The sequence below is a fragment of the Phalacrocorax aristotelis genome, chromosome 1 (genome assembly GCF_949628215.1).
Source record: "Phalacrocorax aristotelis chromosome 1, bGulAri2.1, whole genome shotgun sequence".
Classification (NCBI taxonomy): Eukaryota; Metazoa; Chordata; class Aves; order Suliformes; family Phalacrocoracidae; genus Phalacrocorax; species Phalacrocorax aristotelis.
Genome location: NC_134276.1, coordinates 190,842,812 through 190,866,795, shown reverse-complemented (window position 1 = coordinate 190,866,795; position 23,984 = coordinate 190,842,812). Strand labels below are relative to the sequence as shown.

Genomic DNA, 23,984 nt, shown 5'->3' with positions numbered 1-23,984 from the left:
GGAACAGGAAGGAAATTCTGGTGGTTTTACTAGATCACGCTTCCTCCAGCACAGAGCTCCCAACTCTGTTGTCTGCGGACCTCAGGTTTGGTAAGACCTCATTTTCATCCCTCTCTGAACAGAAATCCAGTCATTCGCCCTATTTTTCTGGAAACTTCACAGCACTTAGCTTCCACTTAGTAGCTAATGTGAAGATAAACTTTAAGCAAAGTCAAGGGCACCAATAACTTTGGTATAAAGCCGCTCCATGTGTCTAGATTTTATAAAGGGATCTCAACCAGGTCTCTCCCTCTCGGCTGGATCCCTGTGCTCTCACTGCTTGCACCATGTACCTGCTGCAGAGGAAGCTGTGCAGATGCTTTGTGTTGCACATCAAGGGAACACGTCTCCTGCTTCTCACAAGCAAGGGTTATTTTTAAAATGTGCTATGGGAAGTATTTGAATGCAGGCAACACTGAGGCCTTTTAGAGAGCTGCTTACAGAGCAGATTCCTCGTTCTCTGTCTAATCACTTCTGTTTCATGGCTGACTGATTTGTCCCCAGTTCCCATGCTATTGTGCCTCATAGTCAAGTGGCAAGAAATGCATTAAATGCTGGGTAAAAAGCAGAAGGTTCTGAATCTAGAAAAATGCAATGGCTCTAAACAAAATTGAGCTAAGCCTGAACCATGCTTCTGGCTTACAGTACCACTGATCACTTTTTTTTTCTCTTTCAGTACCTGACTGGGGACTCCTTCTGCTATACAAGCATTTTCTTTACACTCTGCCTGGATGATTTACAACTGAGGTAAAGGCAGATACATGACAGAAGGGGACCACAGGCTGATAGCTAAGGCACTAACTGAATCTGTGTAACTCCACCCTAATCTGAGCCTGTTCCTTAGGTACTGGGTCTCAACTTTATGGCTACTTCTAACAAGCTGAACCAGAAAGCAGTGTCCAAAGAAACTCAAATTGTGGCAAAATTCCTCTCTATGTTTTTCAAGTTGGACCTTTCCATGGAATACTTCTAAAAATCAAAGCAATTCTTACTTATCCTCATAACAAGACAGAAAAAATGTTGCTTTACGATGCCCAGATTTTTTACAAATGCTGCTGGTTTTATGATGCAAAATGGATCCTGCCTGGTTAACAACAAATTCATTTTGATACCTTCCTCTGCCTTGATGTGACTACGTGCACTACCAGGAGCTCACTTGCTGACACAGAGGTGGTACTGGTATTCTGGCTGCTTGCTGGTTTTCAACGAACGTGTTGGTCCACCACTATTTCGAAAGGACAAACTGAAAAGCTTGGTTTTTCCATTCCTATAATTCTTATTTTTCAACTTTCTTTTGGATGACTGGACATAACAAACTTTCTTAATCATTGCCCCTGTGGGAGGCAGAGAGGGCAGGATGGGCTTTGTACACTTCGGTTAGTCCGTTAGGAGTTTTTTCCGTCAGTGGTCTCCCTCTTTTCCCAACAGGATATTTCTTTCCCTAGCTAAGTCTGTGGACACCCAGATTCCAACTTGCTTGGGGGCTATGACTCATCCTCAGAAGGTTTGGTTGCTTTGGGGACTTCTTCTGTTGATGTACGCAACAAGCCATGATGCCGTCTCATTCTTCAGCTCTTGCATTCCCTGTCTACTCAGCTGCTCCTCCGTGGGTAGAAGAAAGTAATTGCTCTCTCCTTTTTAAAATCAACCATTTTAATGGAAGTTTTGTACCATTGGGTACACAGATGATTCTTTTCTAAACAAATAAAAACTTTATGCCTTTCCTTTCTAGATCACAAAGCTGCCAATGGCTCCTGAAAGATATAGCCTGCCCCAAGGGAAAATTCTTAGCTTTTGATCCAGCATGATAGCTGATCATATTCATCACCTCAAACTGTGTTGAAGTCAGTGGAATTTGAGGCTACTCGAGACCTTACTCTATTGTCTGCACATAGCATGAATCATTTTACTGACATACATTCAGAAACCAGAGTTCAACCTTTTCATTCTCTGGAAACAATGCGATATTTCTCTTTTTCAATAATGGGTCTTCCTGACCAACAAACAAGGCGAACTGCACATACTCGGACTCTACTGGACACTAAATAATCCAGATAGAGGCTTAGTCACCCGCTACAGCTGGGAAACTCTCACTTTTCCTAGGTTCTGACAAGCCCAGATGACAGCATCCTCAATTTTCAGATGCATAGTATAAAATTCGTCTGCTGAGAGAAGAACAATCCGTGATTTTTCTGACCAAATTGACTTCAAGCAAAAATCTCCATCGACCCTGATTTGTCAAAACAGTCAAACTCTGCTTCAAAAATCCAAACCAAAAAAAAAAAATCTAGACAAGGGTATAGTTAGATTTTGCTTTGCTTATTTCATCATTTCTCGAGGGAAGGAAAATCACCAAGGAAAACAAAACAAGGAAACAAATCCGAACGACCACCAGGACGTCTGCTTTTGCACCCACTTGGCTACGGGAGGGTGATCCGTCCGGCAGGCAGAGCCCAGCTAGCTCAGCCTGCGCTGGTTTGGTGCCACCTCCCTTCCCGGCCTCCCTACGTGCCCGAGGGAAGGAAAATCCCTCTGCCGGTGTTACACAAGGTCACGCAACTTTTCCCCCCGCCCCGCTCCCCCGATCCCGGGCGGGACGTCCCGGCTGCAGGGCTGACCTGCGGGCACACGGCTGCAAGAGCCCCCCGCCTCCGCCCCGGAGGGCTGCCGCAAGCCCCCGCCCCGGCGGGACGCAGCCCCGCGAGCCCCCCGGCCCCGGCGGGGAGAGGACGGGGAGGGGGATGCAGCCCGGCCGCGCTGCGGCGCGACCCGGCTCGGCGAGGAGCCCCAGCCCTGGCCCGCCTCTGCCCTGCACCCTCTCCCTCTTCTCTAACAATAAAAAAAGATAAATAAACTACGATGCCCGCGTCTCCCCCCCCCCCCCCCCCCCCCCCGCCCTCTCCCTCCTGCAGCAGGTGGAGGGAAGGGGTTCGCGGGCTGCTGTCGCAGGACGGACAGCTGCCCGGACCGACATCGCGTCTCGCGCCGTCCCGCCTCGCCCCCTCACCTTCACCACGTCGTCGTTGAGGTGTTTGGGGTCTCTGTTGACCAGGTCGATCTCTTTGGTGTGCACGTCGTGCACCGCCTTTTCGCTCAGCTCATCTGCCATCATCTTGTTGTTGGGCTTGTAGATGTTGCCCTGCTCCCTGATGGGCGCCTTGTACAGAAAGCCCTGCGCAGAGGGAGAGCGGGCGGGAGGGGAGAGCCGAGCCGAGCCTAGCGCGGCCGGAGAGGGGAAGGGAGGAGAGGGGAGGGGAGGGGAGGGTCGGGCCGGGCAGGGCAGGGCAGGGCAGGGCAGGGCAGGGCAGGGCAGGGCAGGGCAGGGCAGGAGGGCGGGCTGGGGGGGGCGGCCCCGGGTCCCGCGGGGAGCGCGGAGCGGCGGGATCCTCGCTGCGGGGCGGCTCTCGCCCCGGCTATTTAAGAGCGGCGGCGGGGCGCACACCACACCCCCGCGGTGCCAGGCACTGGCCCCGGCTGCCGCCTCCGCTGCCAGGCGGCCCCGCTCCGCTCCCCGCGGCGCTGCCCCAGGGCGGAGCGCAGCCGCCCCTCCGCGGGGAGGGCGCAGCCGCGACCCCCACGGGCGGCGTGGGGAGCGGCCGGGGCTCCCCGCGCAGCGCCCTCCCCCTCCATACCGCCCTCCCCACGCTACCCTCGCTACACCGCCTTTCGCCGTGTCCCCTCCGTGCCGTCCTCACTTACACCCCCTCACTACACCGCCCTCCCCGCACGGCCACCACCGCGCCCGCCCCACCCCGCCGCAGCGCCCTCCATATACCCCCCTCCCCGTAGGGCCGCCGCCCCGGCGCCCTGGCCGCGGCCGCAGGGGACGAGTCCCCCCGCGCCCCCCTGTCCCGCTGTTCCCGCCCGCCGGTGCCCGGTCGCCCGCCGGCCCCGGCGTCCGCCGCCGAGCCGCCCCCGCTCCTGGCCGGCCCGTGGAGCCCGGGCGGGCCGAGCCGCAGCAGGTACGCAGCGGCGGGGGGCTGGCAACGTCCCGGCTCCGTGTGTGTGGTGTCGCCCCCCTCGGCGGTCCTACCTCCGAGTCTACGTGTTTGGTACCGGACATGGTGCCCCGGGCTGGCGGGCGCCTCTCTGCGACGCCGCGGGTGTCGCCGCGCTGTAACTTGTAGGACGGGAGGCAGGAGGATCCCGCTGCGCGGAGCGGGCGGCCAGGGGGAGGTAGCTGCAAGCAGGCGGCTGGCGGCCGGCCAGGGGCTGCTCCCTGCCCTCGGCTCGGGGGGGATGACAAGCCGCCCTAGAGCTCGGCATATCGCAGCGAGGCGGGGAGAGGAAAGCAGCCCAGCCCCGGCAACCTGGGAGCCGGCGGAGGCGCTCCCGGATGCTTGGGACGGGGAGACGGCAGGGACGGGGTCCCCTCCTGCCCCGGCTGCAGGTCCCCGCCGCTGGGCTGCGGGGGGCGACGGTGCCTGCGTGCGGCAGAGCCGAGCGGGGGGAGGCTGGTGGGGGAGGAGGAGGAGGGCAAGGGGGTTCAAGGAAGCAATGAGAAGATGGAAAACTTTAGCTGTTTCACGTCCACAGCGAGCGAGGCGTTTGTAGGGCTCCCTCCTCCCCCCCCCCCCCCCCCCCCGGCGTTGACAATAGTTTATACATAGTCATCGCTGCCCCAGGAACAATTGTGGAAACTTGGACATCTTTGGGATGGAGGAAAGAGACTTTTCTCAACTGGTTCATTTCAAAACTATGCAAATATTTAACAGTCCTGCACTTTAACCGTGCTATACTTTTCCCGGGAGGATATTGACCCATGCATGTCTGTCATGCATATTAACCATTGGGATTTACTTTTAAAGAGGCACGGTGGGACACTGACGTTTTGCCATGCTCTGTTCTCAAGGTTCTTTGTAAGCTCAGGGCTATATGTTGGTGTAAAAGCTGTAAGGATTCATCACTGTATTGAAGATGGTTCAGGTTAGGGTTGCAATGGCACTATACATCTATGTTTATAAACACGAGCTTTCACAAGCTGTATTTTGCCTTTGGTTTGGTGGTTTTGTTTGTTTGTTTGTTTTTGTGTTTTGCAGCCATCAGTTTTCTGTTAGGAAGTCAGACCACGGTGAAAGATTTGTAACATCAACAGAAAAATAGTGACCTTAGTGTTATATTATTTAGCACAGAATTGCAGCAACAGAAGTAGAGAATTCTTAACTGCGGTGTATTTGGCTTTGGCAATTCAAAAGAGAAATGACCTCGAAAAAGCCAGTGGCTAAGATGGATGTAGGCGCCACAGATGTAAATGACTGCACCTGTTGAAAATGCAGTCCACACGGACTCGTATTACTGATATGGTGATCAGTTAGCAGTGAACTTTCTTTAAGAGTTTATATTGCTCATAAACTTTAGAACAAATGCTTTGGGTGGATGTTTTCCAATTTTCCAGGTTAGTTGCGATTTTTAAAATAACTTTTTTATTGATGCAATAATTCACTTAGGCCATCATTAAAATACCTTCAGCTGTCCAAGCATTTCAGTATGTGCATAGGGTCAAATGGGTGAAGGACATAGTCTCTTTTTCAACCCATCTGTAAAAAAATCCACAAGACAGTTCTTTGCTTTCATGCTTAGTAAAGTTTTTCAGTTAGTCAGCGTCCTGCACATAAATCAGAATATTTTGACCCATCATTTGGTATTACTGCATATCTCAAGGCTGGCTACAAAAAAAGGCTTATATTTGTTAATTGGAAATGCTGAATTGATCCTGGAGTAATTTCTGCAGAACCACAGCCCCTTTTAAAAGAAATTCCTGAATCACGCAACACTACTGCAGCAAGAAGAATATTAGAAGCTGGCAGAATTTATTAACTTCATGAGATGAATCCCATAATAGGCTGCTCATATAGCTGAAATGAACCATCACATCTGATGAACCTTAGAAGAGCTCACTTGAACTTAAATACCAAGAAGACAGCCTACAGAGAAAATGGCATGGGCACAACCAAGTTGTAAGAGTGAGGAAGTGACATCTGCAGAGACGGATAGGAGTAGGGCCGTGCCCCATTGCCACTGGCACTGCTGTCTGAGAAATGCTCACAAAACTTAACACCCGGATACTTGGCATAGACGGGAGCAGGAGTTCTGCAAAGAGCTCCCATTACGTACATAGAAGAGTATAGATCAGCTGGAAGAGCCCTGGTAAAGGCTTGCAGGAATCTTCTGAAAGTGCAGAGGTTATGGTCCCCTCTCATTTATTATGAATGAGTTACCCAGAAGTGGCCTAAAATTGCCAGGGGTTGTAGGCACTCAAGCTGGCTTTTGAAACACCACCCAAACTGTCTTCTCACTGAGCTTTGCTGCATCTTTGGTAGCCCAGGTCAGCTGCTGAACAGTAATATATGCTACTTTGGCTGGAGACCTCACTACTTCTTCATAATACCAGCCTTAGGTATTTCACACATAATTTTACAAAGGTTTCTGTACTCCAGAGTCTTGCTTTAACTGAACTTCCAAACCTCAGGATTACCTTAACTGAGAACTTGCTCTAAACATGGAGCAAAGTCTGTGCAAGGTATGAGCTGTTGTTCCTGTTTTGAGAAGAGGAAAGGTTTTGGTATGGGTAAGAAACATTTTTCCCAGAAGCCAGTGCAAAAAAAAAAAATACGGATTGGACAAAATTCCTCAAAAAAGTGTCAGAAAATGAGTCATGAAACTGAACTGAATGTGCAAGACTGCTCACTGAGTGTCTTTGTCTGGTACCAAACACTCCCCCTCCCGCCACTCCTCCCCCCGTTTTTTTTGAACTTGTGTAATTATTCCAGTTATGGTATTAGCAATACTGATATATTCCAATGTCAGCGAGATCAGAATCAGCCCTGGGAAACTGTGTTCTTTAGGTATAGTTTGAACAGCAGCGAGGCTTTCAGAGAACAGAGGCTGCCAGCAAGCAGCCTGCCTTACACAGAGGACTTAAAAACCTGAGGCTTAGGAGAGAAAAATCATTGCTTTTTTAGTGTCTTCTGTTCAACTGCTTAAATGCATCCTTTTATGTGCATTTTTGGATGTTTTGCTGGATGAAAGCCTGAGTTCCCAGACCTGCTGGTAGTGAGCTTTTATCAACCACGCTACTGTCCTCACCCTGCTGCATGATAACAAGCATTGGGATGGGTTTAACATGCAGGGCAATGTTTTGCTCATTCCCTGATTTACAGGCTTATAGTTCTGGAGGATTCATAGCAGTCATCCTGTCCCCAGTCTCTGGAGAATTTCTGTATTTTAAATTATAATTCACTGGATCAGAACTTTTCCACTGAGATGGGTGCCCTTCGCCACCAGTGTATAGGACCACACTTTCCTGTATGTGTTTGTTATTTGGCCTGTTCCTTGCATCAAAGCAGTAATTATACCAGGAGAGGTGGTGAGATCCCCTCACATTCCTTCTTTCTCACAACCTCTAGCTAGGAGTGGTTTTCTTTTATATGGAAGCACTGCTGCCATAACACATTTCACAATAGCCTGAGGGCTAGAAGAAATAATCTAACACTTGAGAGACCCAAAATCAATTTTTGCCTGTCTGAGGTGTGCTAATGCGTTTGGACTCACCCCTAGGAAAGTCTATTTTGGGAAATGCCCTATTCTGCCGATGTGCAGTGAATTTTGAGGGGTCCAAGGCAATCTCTTTCCTTCTTTTCCAATTTTGACTGGGCTTAGATGCGAGTGAGATGCCAAGTTGCTCAAACAAGGGCAGTTCTGGGCATGACCAAAGTAAAACTGTAGGTACTGAGGGGAGGTTTAGCGAAAGGGAGGTGCCTTATGAGTTTAGACATGTTCCTGGTTGGGTGGCAGCTGGGCAGGGATAACAATTTTGGATTTAAATGCCTGACTGTCATCTCAGTCCTGCGGTAGGTGTGTACTTCTTTTATTATAGCTAGTCCCTGTAGGTCTTGATCAAGATCTGAGTCCTGAGGGAATTGGCTGAGGTAGTTACCAAGCCACTCTCCATGATATTTGAAAAGTCATGGCAGCCAGGTGAAGTCCCTGGGGACTGGAAGAAGGGAAACATTGTGCCCATCTTTAAAAAGGGTAGAAAAGAGGACCTAGGGAACTATGGTCCTGTCAGCCTCACCTCTGTGCCTGGGAAGATCATGGAAGAGGTCCTCCTAGAAGCTATGCTAAGGCACATGGAGGAAAGGGAGCTGATCTGAAGCAGCCAGCATGGCTTCACCAAGGGCTAGTCCTGCCTGACCTTCTGTGATGGAGCGACTACATCAGTTGACAAGGGAAGAGCTACAGATGTCATCTACCTGGACTGCTGTAAGGCCTTTGACACAGTCCCCCACAGCATCCTCCTCTCTAAACTGAAGCGATATGGATATGATGGGTGGACTGTTCGGTGGATAAGGAATTGGTTGGATGGTCACATCCAGAGGGTAGTGGTCAATGGATCAACGTCCAGATGGAGACCAGTGACTGATGAGTGGTGTCCCTCAAGGCTCCATACTTGGACAAGTACTGTTTAATATCTTCATCAATGACGTAGATAGTGGGATCAAGTGCACCCTCAGCAAGTTTGCAGGTGACACCAAGCTGAGCAGTGCAGCTGACACGCCAGAAGGATGGGATGTCATCCAGAGAGACCTCGACAAGCAAGAGAGTTGGGCCTGTGAGAACCTCATGAGGTTCAACAAGGTCAAGTCCAAGGTCCTGCACCTGGGTCGGGGCAACCCCCAGTATCAGTACAGGCTGGGGGATGAAGGGATTGAGAGCAGCCCTGCCAAGAAGGACTTGGGGGTACTGGTGGACAGAAAGCTGGGCCATATCCTGGGCTGCATCAAAAGAAGCGTGACCAGCAGGTTGAGGGAGGTGATTCTGCCCCTCTACTCTGCTCTGGTGAGACCCCACCTGGAGTGCTGCATCCAGCTCTGGAGCCCTCAGCACAGGAAGGACATGGAACTGTTAGAGCAGGTCCAGAGGAGGCCCACAAAAATGATCTGAGGGCTGGAGCACCTCTGCTATGAGGACAGGCTGAGAGAGTTGGGGTGGTTCAGCCTGGAGAAGAGAAGGCTGCAGGGAGACCTTATTGCAGCCTTTCAGTACTTAAAAGGGGACTATAGGAAAGATGGGGGCAATCTCATTAGCAAGGCCTGTTGTGACAGGACAAGGGGTAATGGTTTTATACTGAAGGAGGGTAGATTTAGACTGGATATAAAGAAAATAATTTTTACTATGAGAGTGGTGAAGCACTGGCACAGGTTGCCCAGAGAGGTTGTGGAGTCCCCATCCCTAGAAACATTCAAGGTGAGGTTGGACGGGGCTCAGAGCAACCTGATGTAGTTGAAGATGTCCCTGCTCACTGCAGGGAGGTTGGAGTAGATGGCCTCTATAGGTGCCTTCCAACCTAAGCCATTCTATGACTCTATGATTCTGTGAAGATAGCTTGTAACCATCTTGGCTGGAGACGCAAATAGGTTGAAAGCTTTAATTCTGCCAGACCTTGTGCAGATCAAGTCACTCTTTTCTCAAACCTTTTCAATATCAAATTCCTTGACAAATACTGAACTGGACCATGAATGCTGATCAATGTCAACACTGTTCTGTACCAGTCTGCCAGCTGTAGCACATTATTAACTGTTCAGGTGTCTTACAGAAATATCAGAATGTGAGAACTAGGCTCCATGGGACATACACCCACTCCTTGAGGCTTACACAGGATGGGACTTTTTGCCACTGAGCTTTGCTACCTAAGTGTTTCATGGCCAGTCCTAGCTTATAGTTGTAGCACTGTGATAGCTGCCATAGTGTGAAGTAAAAAGCAAGGTGAGGTGGGTGCATGGGGTGGAAAAGCAGCTCATATTAAACTGAGGCAGTTGGAAAAATAGAAAATCTTTCTCAAAGTTTGAAATAAAAGTGTGATTCTCTACATTTTATTCCATTTAGGTGTCTAAAGTAGGATTTGATTCAGTGAAGGGGTCCTTCTTTCTCCTGCTTGCATTTGGAGGTGGAAGCCAAACAGAACCTAACACCTAACGCAGGTGACACTCACTCCTGGCCTCAAGTTGTGAGAAGCGTGAAGAGAAGAACCTACCCCACTACTTTCATGAAGCTCTAGATGCTTCCATAGGCCTGACCAATTTCTGCAGCAAACATAACTTTTTATGAAGCAGGGGAAAGGAGCCAAGCCAAACATTTTGCATTAATCAGTGCAGAGTCTTCTCTGGAGGATGATTCAGAACAGGAACCTATCTTAGCTCCTCTGAATTGCCTCTACAGAAGACATTTTCCTTTTGTTGCAATAAACTTTGGAAGATTAGTGTCACTAGGCTAAAATTAGCCTTTATTAATTCTCCTCTCAGTTGTAAATCGCTGCATGAAGAACGCACCTCAGTTTTTAATGCATAACTGCTGGTTCAGTATACTCACTGGAGGTCTTCGGCTCTAATTTTCATGAGCGCAGTGTACTAACAGACAATGCTGGTAGTGTGTCTGGTGTTTGACCTTGTTCCGTTTGCATTTTCTTTTAAAAAAAACATGTATTTCTGCATGTATTTTTAAAATAGAGTTAATACAGACTAACAGCAATAGTTTTATCTCTGCAGGTGGGGGAACAATCACACCCTGTAAAAATAATGGACTTACCATTCTTTGGCTTCCACTAAATACGAGTGTGTGGCCTGAGGTCCCGGAGCTGCAGGGTTGTTCTGAACTTTTCAGTCAGTGTATGCCTAAATGAGCTTTTTGGATAGGTGGGAAAAGGCTCCTCATTTACTAATACATCAAAGTTTCTGTTAAGAATTTATTCCTGTTTTTATGGTGAGCAAGAAGGGTGGGGAAAGATAAGATACAAATATGAAAGTTCTAGAGTCAGATTAGAAGGATTTTATCAAATAGCTCTCATAAGGAAGCAGGTTAAATTTCTTTGTGAATTAAAAGAAGAAACTCCATAAACACAAATCTGCAGTTAGTTCTGTAGGTTAGTTGTGATCTTAATGAAAAACAAGATGCTGAAATATTTTGCGTGACAGAACTGAATCTGATTATATATCATGATTATAAATTTAAGGTCTGCGGTAACAGAATTGGAACATCTCACACTTTTATTTATCCTCATAACTCTACCATGATGATATAAAGTCTACTCTTGCTAAAAGCAGCAACATTTTCCCCATTCGATAGGTCGGAAGAAGATGCATCAAAGTAGATGACCTGAATCAGGTGTAAATTTTCCTACCTCTCTTGCAGACAGTGAGACTAAGTTTCTGGACTCCCTTCTTGCCTCAGTTCTCATTTGTAAGTTGCTGTTAAGGGGTCGGCTGGGATGCTTTGTCCACATTTCAAACAAATTGGACACAAACTTAAGGAACCTACCCCTGCATTGAAGATCATGGTTCAGTGCCCGTGTCCATTCAGTCCCTGTTGTCCAACAGTGCGGTCAGCTACTGACAGTATCAGCTGTGGCAGAGCTTCGGGATATCTGTCAGAACTGTCAAATTCATAAAACCCAGAGAATACTTGCCAGCCAGAGCTGCCTGGGGCAGATTCACACCTAAGTATCGAAGAAGCTGTATATACTCATGCTTCCTTCCACTACTTTCATGGATGAAGTAAGCGCATTTGTATCTAAAACTAATATTTTACCCTAAGCCTAACAGTCCATTTGGTATTTTCTTATAGTAAAAGCACATCTGTTCCAGAGGAAGATACTGCTGTAAAATATGTAAGAAACTAACAGCTTTAATTACTTAATTACAAGCTCACTTGAGTCTTGTAACAGTTAGAGAAATGGTCAAAAGAATTAATTAATGACAAGTCTAAATCAAAATAAAAACAAACCAAACGATTCTACTTGATTGTCTGTGGTAGCTAGAGCCGGATGACTTCATTAAGCTATCTAAGAATGCATATATCCAGGAGTGCATGACCTAAAATGATACCTTTTCCTCTAGGGAATGGCCTCATTCTCAATGTTTGGATCCAGACCTGAGCTCTCTCAAAGCTTAGGCTTTTATAGGGCTCCTTTTAGACACAAGGACTAGTACCGATTGATTTCTTTTTTTTTTTTTTTTTTAATTAATTCATTAAGGGCATATGTTTCTGTGGAAAATATCTTTGTAAAAATCCTTGGATGTTGTAAAAGAAAATAACTCTCAAAAGAATTCAAGCCTAGCCTGACCAATTTTTATTTTCAAAAGAGATATTTCCATTTTTAACATAAGAAAGGTATCTTGAAGGGCACATCTGAACAGCAAGCTGACATCTTGCAGAAGAACAGAACTCCAGAGAAGTTTCCATGGGCACTAATCATTAAGGTCCAGTTTTGAAAAGCTATATGAATCCCTCTCTAAATGGCACAAATGGTAAAAATATTTTTAACGTACAAAGATGTTCTCGATGTACAAAGAATACACAGTGCCAGCTAGCTTCTGTAGGCCAATAAGCAAGAAAAGGAAAATTTGGCAGCTCATCTGTAAATAAAGCATGCGCCCGTAGAAAGAATTAAGCATTCTTTTGAATGTAGCCAAAATTCCGCACCGAGAAACCTGCTTCAGAGAAAGCAATCATTCTGTATGGGCTTAATTACACACAGAGATACATCATTTTCTACTATAACTTAAATGCAGTTGGTAATAGTGGAACTGTATTGATGCTCATCCATTTCTTTTTCCTCTCCCATATTTTGGAAGAACTGCATAGTATTCTATGCTGTTTGGCATTTTAAGAGCTTTTTAAAGAATCAAAAAACGTGAAAAAATGAAGTTGAAAATAGGAAAAAGCTGACGTTTTATTATTTTATTATATATCTCTTGTTTGCTAAGGAATCTGTGATATCATTTTAGAAAATAACATTCTAAATCATACAAACATTTTACAATTGCAACTTATCTTCTATATTTAAAGAAAACAGCAGCATAAGCCCATCAGAAGGCTAATGTAATTTTAATGTACCTCTGCATCCGTTCTGTTGTTCTGGTTTACAAAGCCGTATTAGGTGCAGAAGGAAGAAGGGCTTTTTTATGGGTTAGGCTTTAAAGTAGCAAATAAGCAACATGAAGAGTCAAGTCAATAGGTGAGGAGAATTAGACAAGGCTACCAATTTCACTCACTTGCCTTCTCTAAGAGCTTGCTACCTCGTTAAAGTGCCAGCATAGTGTCTATCATTTTAAATATCACAACGTTCACACAGATAATACACAGAAATAGAGAGGGCTGCATTTACTACACCCCATTTTTAATAAAAAACATTTCTTATAAACAGATATTTCTCTTTTGCATAGTCTTGTATGAAAACACTTATAATCTTTGCTTTCACACGCAACCATATATAATGAATATACTAGAATTGCACAGCAACACTTAGAAATCTGCATAATTTAGAAACTGAACTTTGAGTTATCTGAAGTAATTTTTTGCAGTGTCTCACTCATGCTGCCTAGTAAGTTGGTTAGAATTCAAATACTATAGAAATAATGCTTCAAAGAAAACTGATCAAGTGCCATTTACAAAGGTACAAAATATACAGCAAAGTTAACCTCTCATTAAATAAAATATACAGGTTAGCTGATGTTCCAAATCATTAGCTAACACCTTATTTTAAGGGATAAACTTCCAGGGAGCTTTTCCTCCCCAGTATAGGAGAATTACACAACAGTTCCTTTCTCTGTATGCTTATGCAATGAGTCACATTCATTTCAACTGCTGATAATAAAGGACTGAATTGATCATTCTGCATATAGAGGGCTAAAACTGATCCCTGGCGGCCTTGCAGTAAAGTCAATGGAAAACCCTAGAGATCAGTTTCACCTAAGGTATCACAGCCTATTTAAATATTTATAGTAATAATGCCAATCATTATCACTGTGGTGGCTGTTAAATCTCAACAAGAATTCTCCTGGAATCTAGCAATCGACGTACCATTAAAATAAAGTGTTGCCAACATACTCTGCGTTTGCTGTTAAAATAGTAAGCTATGAAAACTGCCTACTTATTCTTAAACTGATCTCCCTGCCAATAAATGAGTTTTAGAAAAAATAGCATGTTCCCACTTAAACCAGCCATTGTAATTTAACAGTTTGGAATGAATGCTGAGTGCCTGTATGTTCGGTTAGCAAAGAGGTAAAACACCAGCTACAATTACAGCAGTGTTGCATCCCTGACGTTTACTCTTGGTCCAGGCGTATATTAACCATGGCAAAGCATCGGCCTACGCTGTGAAAGAACGGTACGACGAAAACATCTGTCAGGCTCTTCCATATAGTTTGCACTGAAGGCAAGACCATGAGACAGGTTTTCACGAATGGCACCACAATCCTGTAAAAGAGAAAATGGAAGATATGAAGATTGCTGCTGCTATAGCATGGGGAAATCAGGATAACCAAACACAAGTGTGAGATCTTACGGAATAGGAAGTGATTTTATAACTCTAGATCTCTAAACAAGTTGATTTTACACTCTCGCACTCATTCTCCAAGAATTTTGTTCACTCCCAGCCTCACACCTGCATATACAGAAGCACCGTGATGCATGTAGTCCTCTGGGCAGGATCACTGGTGTGCAAGATGGCACAAGAGACACCACTTTTCTTTTCCTCGTGTCTTTCCTTCCTAATTGTTAAAGCTGAGCTAATTTTTGGACAAGCCTTTTACAGGGGTGAACTTCTGCTGTTCTCTCCCTGCTGCTGGAAGGGCTGGTATACGTGATATGCTGCAACCCTGCTGCCACCCCGCTGTGGCTGATGAGCAGGGTCGCCCCCTAAGGACTCATTTACGCTGTGGTCATATCTGAATGTGTGCCTTGACAGAAACACCACATTCCCCGGTTTGATTGACTGGGAACAGTGCTCTTTGCGATCTGTTCTTGCTCTGCTGCCTCTTCGGGCGTTCCTTTTATCCGTCTCCCTCTCTCACACACACACGTGCACAGGCACACATGCACATCGCCATTGGTGTCTCATTGCTACCAATCTAACGCCGCTGTTACATGCTGCTACAATAAAACAGGAACAGTAAAGCAGTATCTGGTTATGTTGGGTTACTACAGTACAGAGACAAGCTAAACCTCAGAAAAATGGGATCTTGCTCTTCCTGTAAAGTTTTTCATTTGTGGATGAGAAACTAACATAGAATGAAGTCAAAACTCCTGGTCAGGGGAAAGATCGTTTTATTCATTCAGGGTGTGCACTTGAAAGTACTGTGCTTTCATATCCCGAGCACTGGCAAGCATCTGGGGATGTTCTCCATATGTCCCAATTCCAAAGCAATGTCATTGGTGGTGGCTTAAGCCAAGCATACTAACGATGGAGGCGAGCCAGAAGTGCGTATATGGGCAGCTCCTGAGGGCCAGTGGATACGTGATAACTGATCACACTATTTTAAGTTATTCTCCATTCTTAATCATTCACTGGCCAAAACCCCTGGTCATTTCACTAAGCTGGATGTTCTTACTTGGGTGCAGACAAATTAAATGTATAAATAATTTATTTAATACTGAAGTGGTACTACAGCAAGGTTTTAAAAAACCTCTGTGCCATATATAACACATTTATTTCCTAAATTAGGTAGAAGAAGCTATAGATTCTCTTGATGAAGATAATATACTCTGTTCTACTTTGCTGTTCCATCAAAATTTAAGTTGATTATGATGGAAGACATCCCAGTCTTGCATCCACATAACTCCACTGCAGAACTCTCATTGACTTTGGTTGGAACGATAGGAAATATTTAATCTACTATTTCATCATAGGTCTAGAAAAAATATATAAGTATTGTGTATTTCCAATGAGCACCTCTCAGAATAACAAAGTAGAAAAAAACCCTGGCACATTTAAAAAAAGTTGAAGCTTAGAAATGTAAGAGTCAAAATGAATTATTTTCAGTGTTTATCTAACTGGATTCTCAGCTTTATCATACAATGCAAGCCATATACTAGCATGTCTATGCTGCACTTTAAGCTAACTCAGATGGATTTAAACAAGAATAGTTTTTCTGAAACCTTCTCTTCTTTTGTCTCTGCAGAAACAGCTAGCAATATACACACCATATAGAACTGTGAGCGTTACTGGAATAATGTGTCTCTAGTTTTAAAGTGAACCCTCTAAACTATGCGTTTTAAAACCACTTATAGTACCACTGCATATAGAATAGGCAATTTCTAGAGAATAAAATTAGGGCTTCACCTGTTAGAATACAGCTGATAAACATCAGTAATGCAAAGGAAAAAAAAATGGTATTTCTCCAAGCAACACAGGGAAAACACCAGAAATGGCTACTCAGATTGTGTTGACTTCACCTCATTTCCATTTCAGTTAGTTTATAAAGGCTCTGTCACTGCTCCTGCCATCTAAAATTAATTTGCCCTGCATTTTTTTTTTAATCTAATTGAATTGCAGAGAAGCAGAAAAGCCTACGTTTCTACAGGTCGCTCTGTCGATTGGATCACACAACATACAAACTAAACAAATATCACACTAGGCAAAAGTTTCACGGAAAGATGTAGTCAATCACCAGGATGTCATTACGAAAGGCTGGAAAAGCAGTGATTATACTACTTGCAACTGCTGTAGAAGTCATTCACACAGTACCAGAACTCATCATCTTTTGATAATGTTAAATACAATAAATAAAAAAATGTTTTGGCAATGCTTTATAATATTTTAACAGTTGCTGTCCAATTTTATGGTAAATATATGTGAAAAACAACATGTATATATATCCATAGGAGGATATGTGAAACATGCTGGCAACCAAAGCTAATTAATGTAAGTAACTTTCAATTTAAAAATAAAAGTCAGTCTACTTAGACAACAATTACTCAAACACCTTTCCTCAGAGAAGAAAATCCTTTACACCCAAACCCTTTACATGAAAAAGTATTTTCTAACTTTTAAAATAGATGACTGTGTCTATATATGCATCTACATGTATATAAGTATGCATCCTGTTCTGTATAGGATATGTTATCCTACTGTGCGGCATTTCCAAATCATCAGTGGGTGTGACGTGCCTTCTGCAGAGTGACCAGGCACACTTAAAAAATAAATAACCAAGTGCCATTAGAAGCTATGTATTTGTTTTTGTGACCTGCCAAATAAACATTAGCATATACATCCTTGACTCACAATGCTGTGGGTTTACCCCAGTCTGCACTTCTGTTCACAGAGTCAGTAACTGCTTGCTTGAGTAATGTCTAACAGTGGAAGTAAAGTCAGCATATCAACATCTAGTGCAATATTGGTACTACTAGTGTTACCAGTTGGTACAGCACTGGGAAGAAAATCAAAGCTATGCTGAATTTGGTATCTAAGCTGAAGCATAGGCTAGGTATTTCAACTACCTTTATGACCTCTTATTGAATCTCACTATGCATATATCTCATAAAACACCCATCCTTTCCCTAAATAGAAGGAATGACCTCATTTGGGAACTGTTGAACTGAAAAGAGCAAATTACCCTGTTTGTTCCATCCTATCCTGTATTCTTTTCTGTCTGTTCAAGGCATGACATACCCATCAACCTTTTGCTCACATTACTTTTTTTCTGCTAATCCCTGAGGGAACATTGTCAAGAAACAAATGCCTCTTGGAAATGGCATTGGAAATTTAATTCTCACTCATAACGGCATTTTCAGTTTCTTAGGAAGCAGCTCAACTTTTCACGGACTTGAGCAATGTGTTTGGAGGAATGATTCACTACTAATTCAGATACCTGCTTCAAAGAGAAGAATCGCATCTTATGAAGTTACTCAGAATGGAACCTCAGACATGTCTTAATGCTATTTTTCAAATACTATACCACCCAGTGGATAAATTACCTAATGCCAAGTTTGCACATGCACTACATTATGACTTTAATTAGAGGTCTTGTGTGGCTCTACAATACAAGCAAGCATTGTGAATGGATGGCTAAATATGAGCTAGCACTTGCAGAGGTTCACGTAGACTCTCATTAACCCTTGGGGTATTTATAAGTGAGCCAAGAGACAACCACCCAAGTCCTCCAGGATCCATACATAGTATACGAAGTGCATTAACACCAAACATTATATATGCCAGGTCCTGGACCGACTGGAAAAGATAAAACCAAAAAGGAAGCAAGACAATATCTACCTACTTCCTCTTCAGAAGCCAAGGGATATATACTGGACATGAATGAAGAGGCATGAAGGCAACAGCAGATCATAAGGTGGGTCTTCATGGCATAGCTGTACTGTAATTTCTTTTTATTTCAGACATCCAGTCGGGAGATGGTTTGGGTCTTGAGTATGATAGCAATAAGTTGTACAAATGGAATTGTGGAGAAAGTGGTAAGAGATGATGCGTGTCCCCATCTACTTCTCTGCCTGTAAGTCCCTGGCTACATCTTGCGCTGTGAATGGAAGTTCAAGCCAAGAGGAGCCCTGAGTACCTACTGCTCCGGCTGATGACAAAAGCATAAAGCTGGCCGAGTCCTTTTGCTTTAGAGCCCATCTCAGACCCAAGACCCAAGTTCTGGATCCTCAAATGAAGCACTGATTCTCAACATAAAGACACAACATACCAGAACACTATTCAGACAAGACTATAACAAAGCATACATGAGATTCAAGTGTTAATTTCCAAAAGGTGGCATACATGTGGCTTGGAACAAGGATCAGTCCCCGTTCTATAATAAAGATCACGATTTTGCATGTGCTGCCTGGAAAATCAGTAGTGCTCTGTTCATGTTCAAAAATCAGTAACATTAACAGTGTCAGCCTAAGGATGTGTTTAAAAGCTTGCTCAGATATTCACTGAAAGATGTTAAAACTCAGTCTTGACAACTTCTGCAATCTGTTGTGAGAATGACAGCCATCAGTAAGGGAGAAGAAATGTGAAGAAGTAGCCTTCCTTGAACTAGCTTGTATGTAGGTCACCAACCTGCTAGCTGGCACAGTTTCAGCCCAAAAGTATCTTTTACCAGGTGGTATAAATCTGGACTCCAGCTCAAGCAGCTAGTTTGAGAACAGAACCAGAAACTGTTCCTTCTTTATTGGCTAAAATGAAAATTAAAGTGTATTGTTACATACTTCATATTCAGCTTTCTTTTTCCTTTCCATGAAGTCTCACATGTATGCTTCCTCCTTTAGCAATCTTTCTGCTGGTGGAAGACAACATCTACAATCAGGTATGAGGGGTGCAACTCACGAGATGCCCTTGATTCATGAGGAATGCCGCGTCAGACTTTTGTGGATTTTTAGCATGCTGACAAAGCTGCAACAACATGTGTGATAATCAACAGAGCTTTGTGCCTGAGCACTTCCAAAAGTTGTTGAAACACCTTCAAATTTAGCCTTGGGAAAGGCTCCCGTATGACAGACCAACACCATAATCTCACTAGTTTGGGCAATGAAAGTGAGGCACAGAGACTCTGATACACCCTCCTGCAGGCAGCTCTGTGGGAGAGCGTGCTCAGGGTTTTCCCATGACATTTCAACAGATGAAGACAGAGTTATAATGGAATTCCCTTCCTCTCACCCACAAAACAAGGAGTTACTATTTTTTTCAGACCCAATGGGAGCCAGTACCATGTGTTCAGGGTCCCTATGCCTCCACTGACTAATGCCTCCGATATCTGTGGCTCCTATGCTATCCTCTCAAATGCAGAAACACTGAACTTACTCCCAAGAAATATGGAACATGGAAAGCTGCAGAGAAGTTAACTTAGCATGTTCCACCTTTGTGTTGAAACAAATCCAGCTTGTGGCTGTTGGAAGAAGAGACAGTGCTGGCTTTGCATTGTAGCACTGGATGGGGTCCAAGGGGTTGCAGAGAGCACTACCGAGTTACGTGATTCTTTCACACCCATCCCAGATGCAAGGAAGATCAAAATGAATGATCACTTCTGTATTGACAATGAACACAGGGAAGGAAAATTAGTTGTTGGGGAAGTATGTGTGTTCACAGAAAGTCAAGGGAAACTTTTCAAATTCAAGTGTCACATTCAGACAATCCTATTTCAGATGTACTGAGAACCCTAAGTTCCTGAGAGAGTCATTAGGGACTACTTCAATAAATAGAAACTGACCTCTGAGTCCTGGTTTAGTGAAACCCATGCCTATATATCCATGCTGTGAAAGCCAGGCACAAGATCATTCTGAGGTACAAAAACTTATTAGAATCTTAATAAATTGGGAATCAATGAATTCTTCCATAGATATTCCACTACTGGAAATCTATATGCCACCAAACCCTTTTGCAGTAACATGGTACTGTGCAGCACACTGACGGCTGACAGACCTAAAAGTCGGGGCGCACCCTACAATGATCATCGTAATTTGGGGAATAGCAGGTAGGGAGCTCTAAACTACACTGCGACTCCTTTAGATATTATGCAAACTTTATGCTCCAAAATTCAAGTAAATCAGTTTTTGAAGCATCTCATGACAATGTTGTCAACCCAAACTTCCATGCTACTTTTGAAAACTGAAATCTGTGCCCAAAATATTGCAGCCACAGGTTCAGTCAACCAATGTATTCTTATTGCTTTGCACTTGTTTCCCAGTTTCTGGATTATATTTTGTTTTCCTTAACAACTTCGTCATGTTTCCAGTGTTACTCGAGTCAAATGAGACTGCCCAAAACCCACGTATGCAGAAAATCCTAGTTTCCAGGAATGATGATGATAATCTGCATTCATGCCTTCTGCTGCAGCCTGCTGGATTCCCAGTTCTTTCCTCATCCTTATTCTTTTCCCTGCCTGTCTTCCTTCTCCACAGTCATCTGCCTTGCTGCTCTCAAGGTACTCTTCCCTGATATTTTCCCAGTACATACTGTTTGAAGTACACCAGGTTTGCTGCGACTTGGAGGGCTACTGTATTTGCCTGTGAACCTGGGCCATGGCCAGATGCAGCTTTCCTGAGCTCAGCAGGGGCTCTTTGCTTAGGTGGAAGCACTCTGGGGCACGGTACCTGGAGATGGCCATGTACCAGATGCAAGGCAATAACAGTAGTAGATTTTGTGGCAAGTAGCAAAAAAAGAGTGAGCTGGGCCCTCAAAAGCTTTCTTCAGTCTGTGAGGAAAAAAATGAGAGAGGTAACTGTGCTGAGAAGGTGTCAGGTGTAAGCGAGACTTCTGCCCAGGTCTTTCATTTCAAATACACACATTTTAACAACTTAACAACCAGTTTAAAAAAAAAAAAAAACAAAACACAAGCAATCATTATTATTACTAGAGAAGCCAGCCGAGGCTGGAATGCATTGCGGTAGGTGCCTTGCAAATGGCAAAACAGACTCTCTGCCCCAAAGAGCTTACACAGACACAACCGACCAGCTGGTAAAAGCAAGGTGGGGAACTGAATCACAGAGAAAACATTGTTTTCATTTCTCTCCTTTTAAAAATAAAGTAGCAAGTTGATCTGACTACCGGTTGCAGAGGCGGTGACCAACACTGAGGCACTAACGCTGCGAGGGGAGCGTCCCGCTGGGCAGCCTGCAGAGCCCACGCACCGACCAGCAGCGAAACGCACGTACCAGATGTGCAGACAGCTAAGGACCGCGAAGACGATCCCCACGACCAGGGCCAGCGGGATGGCGAGCACCAGGGTCAGGAGCTTGTAGATCAGGTACTTGCTGAGCTCAAAGAGAGCGTGGCTGCAGATCCAGACTTTGTCGAAGGAGTGGGTGAGCTCGGGCTCCGCGATCACATCCTCGAAGCCCAGCTGGAACGAGAAGCGGCTCCGCCGTTACGCGAGGCTGGGGCCAGGCGGCCGGGCACCCCCTCCCGCCGCCCCCCCGAGGGCCCCGGCCCCGCCCGCCCCGCGGCTCCCGCCAGGCCCGGGCCCGGGCCCCACCGCCACCGGCCGCCGGGCACCTGGAGGTGGGCGTTCAGCCCCCGAGGGTCGCGGTCCGGCCCGTCCTCCGCGCACTTCTCCGCCTCCGACAGCGCCGGGCCGCCGCTCCGCGGGAAGTTGTCGTCGTCCATGAAGATGCGGGTGTCCGCCTTCTCCGTCTCCAGCCCCATGGCGCTGCCCGCCGCTCCCCGGCTCCCGGCCCGGCCCTGCCCCGGCCGCTGCCGCGGGGCTGGGGCGGAGCGGGGCCGCCCGGGACACGCCCCGCGGGCGGCCGCGGGGGCCCGGCAGCCGCCGGGAGCTGCCCGCAGCGGGAGCCGGGGAGAGCCCCGCCGGCAGCTCCCCGGTGAGGGACCCGCCGCCCCCCCGCCGCACTCTCCCCTCGGCTGGGGTCGGGGCTTCCAGCCGGGCTCCCCCCGCCAGCCGCCCCGGGGGCGTGTTTTTGGTTTCGCCGTTCATCTGGCGGCAGCCCCCGCGGCTCCGCTGCGGCCTCACGCGGGGCTGGCGTGTGGAGGAGCAAGCGTTTGTGGCGTTGCGACAACGGGCAGCGGGGGAAGGGTTGAGGCCGTCGGGCATGAGGCCGCGTTGGGTCGTGTCTGCTGCCCCTTTTCCCACCGTAGGGAGAGAGTGGAAAAGAAGCGGGGAGGAAAGGTGCGTGGCCGCTGCCTGCCGAGGTTCCCGCGTCCGACCCCGCCAGCCAGCGTGACTTACTTGGCTCATACTCGCTAACGTGCCTAACCGTTGCCACAATAAAACAACGCATCCACCATTACGAGCTATTATTGTGCCCTTCTTGGGTTTTAGCTTCAGTTCATACAAATCTGTTTTGAGACGGTGTTTGAAGCCTAACAGGGATTTTTATAAAAGTGAGCAAATTGATGTAATGACTGCAAAAATATTCGATAATATTGATAGGCAGCGTGAGCTCATGAGCGGTCAGGGGTACAGTCTTGCTGCATTCAATAACCACGACCACCCATTGCTCTCAGAGACAAGTGATATCGCTAATCAATGATCCAGGCTTGTTAAATTAGAAGGAAGCCAGTACTGGTAATTAAATTAAATCTATTAAATTGCATTAAATTAAGAATAGCTTTAATCTCTGAGAAGCTGACAGGAAAGTGATATAAAAATAACTACGCAAGGTTTGGGTAGGAAATCACCTAACACAATGCTCTGGACCATATCGCATTGTTCTTGACCGGATAACTTGTGCAGAAAAGCTTTGCATCAATGGGTAACTCATGTTGATGCTTTTTTCTCCCACGCAGATGAGTTTAGGGATACTGGTGTCACGTAAATGGTTTTGGATCCAGCAACATATCTGTGGCTCATTAAGTATAAAAGCCCACAAATCAAAGTTTACAACAGGTTCAAATGCAAGAAAAGAACCAGCGTGATGACTCAAGACATACTTATGAGCTGCATTTCCACCCTCCCCAGTTCCTCTTCGTTCCGTGGGTGGGAGGAATAAAAAGGCCAATTGACAGACGTGAGGTTCAGACCCACCCTTCAGGGTGCTTCTGTCCCAGCAACTATTATTTTTTAACCTATAGCTATGGGGACGTAAGTGCAGCCCAAAGGCATTCAGCAGGTTTCCGATGGCTGCTTGGGCCAGGCACAGAAATTTGAGTTTGGTGCTCCTGAAAAGCAAGGTAGGAGCAACCTACCCAAATTAACCCCTTGGCCACTGAAGTCAGAGCGTGCTGGTTTACATCAGCTACTTTTGACCTTCCCCCTCACTAGAAGCATGCATGGGGTGCATGTGCGCAACCAGGGAGGTGCTTTTGAAAAGCTCTACCCATTTCCCAACCTCTCTTGCCACATCTCACTCTGCCAACCAGCTGGAGCAACGAGTCCACAGCTCCACGTGCTCGTCTCCAGCTTTGCTAAAAGCTAGGTTCTTCTTGCAAGGTCACCCAAATCACAGTGTGCCGCTGGAGAGTGGTCTTGCAGTATCAGCCCCCATTATAAAAAAACAAGTAGCATGTTTTGTTCATGTCCATCTGTTTTTTGAAATCTGCTAATGTAATAGCTGGTAAATGTTGATGTCTGTCAAGACAGCACTGTGGAAAATGAAGAGTTTTCCTTTGTAATCTCTGAGGATTTGAGGATTTGAAATAAAGCGGTGATGCAATTGCTCCTGAAAGAATAATACTTTTCATGAAAAGCCCGTTTAAAAGCAATAAAGGCTCAAGGCTG

The 23,984-nt window shown here is 45.8% G+C and overlaps 3 protein-coding genes across 4 annotated transcripts in view; 1 reads left to right on the top strand and 2 right to left on the bottom strand.

The window, feature by feature from the left end:
* Positions 1–4,609, bottom strand: part of CAV1 (caveolin 1) — a 19,501-nt gene extending 14,892 nt beyond the window's left edge. The window contains exons 1-2 of the mRNA XM_075081109.1: positions 4,073–4,609; positions 3,047–3,211 (exon numbers count right to left, since the gene is read on the bottom strand). Coding sequence (XP_074937210.1) covers positions 3,047–3,211; positions 4,073–4,102 — 195 coding nt within the window. The 5' untranslated portion in view covers positions 4,103–4,609. The remainder of the gene's footprint in view (positions 1–3,046; positions 3,212–4,072) is intronic.
* On the top strand, positions 3,171–21,228 carry LOC142051713 (uncharacterized). The gene is made up of 3 exons (XM_075081108.1): positions 3,171–4,001; positions 18,032–18,161; positions 19,084–21,228. The coding sequence occupies exons 1-2, from the start codon at positions 3,171–3,173 to the stop codon at positions 18,125–18,127; spliced, it is 927 nt and encodes a 308-aa protein (XP_074937209.1). The 3' UTR covers positions 18,128–18,161; positions 19,084–21,228.
* CAV2 (caveolin 2) lies at positions 12,737–23,984 on the bottom strand. 2 transcript variants are annotated; one of them, XM_075081112.1, is made up of 4 exons: positions 21,806–23,984; positions 21,466–21,653; positions 19,024–19,094; positions 12,737–14,292 (listed from the first exon to the last, which is right to left on the bottom strand). In XM_075081112.1, exons 1-3 carry the CDS (start codon positions 21,953–21,955, stop codon positions 19,031–19,033), a joined length of 402 nt encoding a protein of 133 aa, XP_074937213.1. In that variant the 5' UTR covers positions 21,956–23,984; the 3' UTR covers positions 12,737–14,292; positions 19,024–19,030. The 2 variants fall into 2 exon arrangements, with proteins under 2 accessions (XP_074937213.1, XP_074937211.1); XM_075081110.1 differs by lacking the exon at positions 19,024–19,094 and having other exon boundaries at positions 21,806–22,041.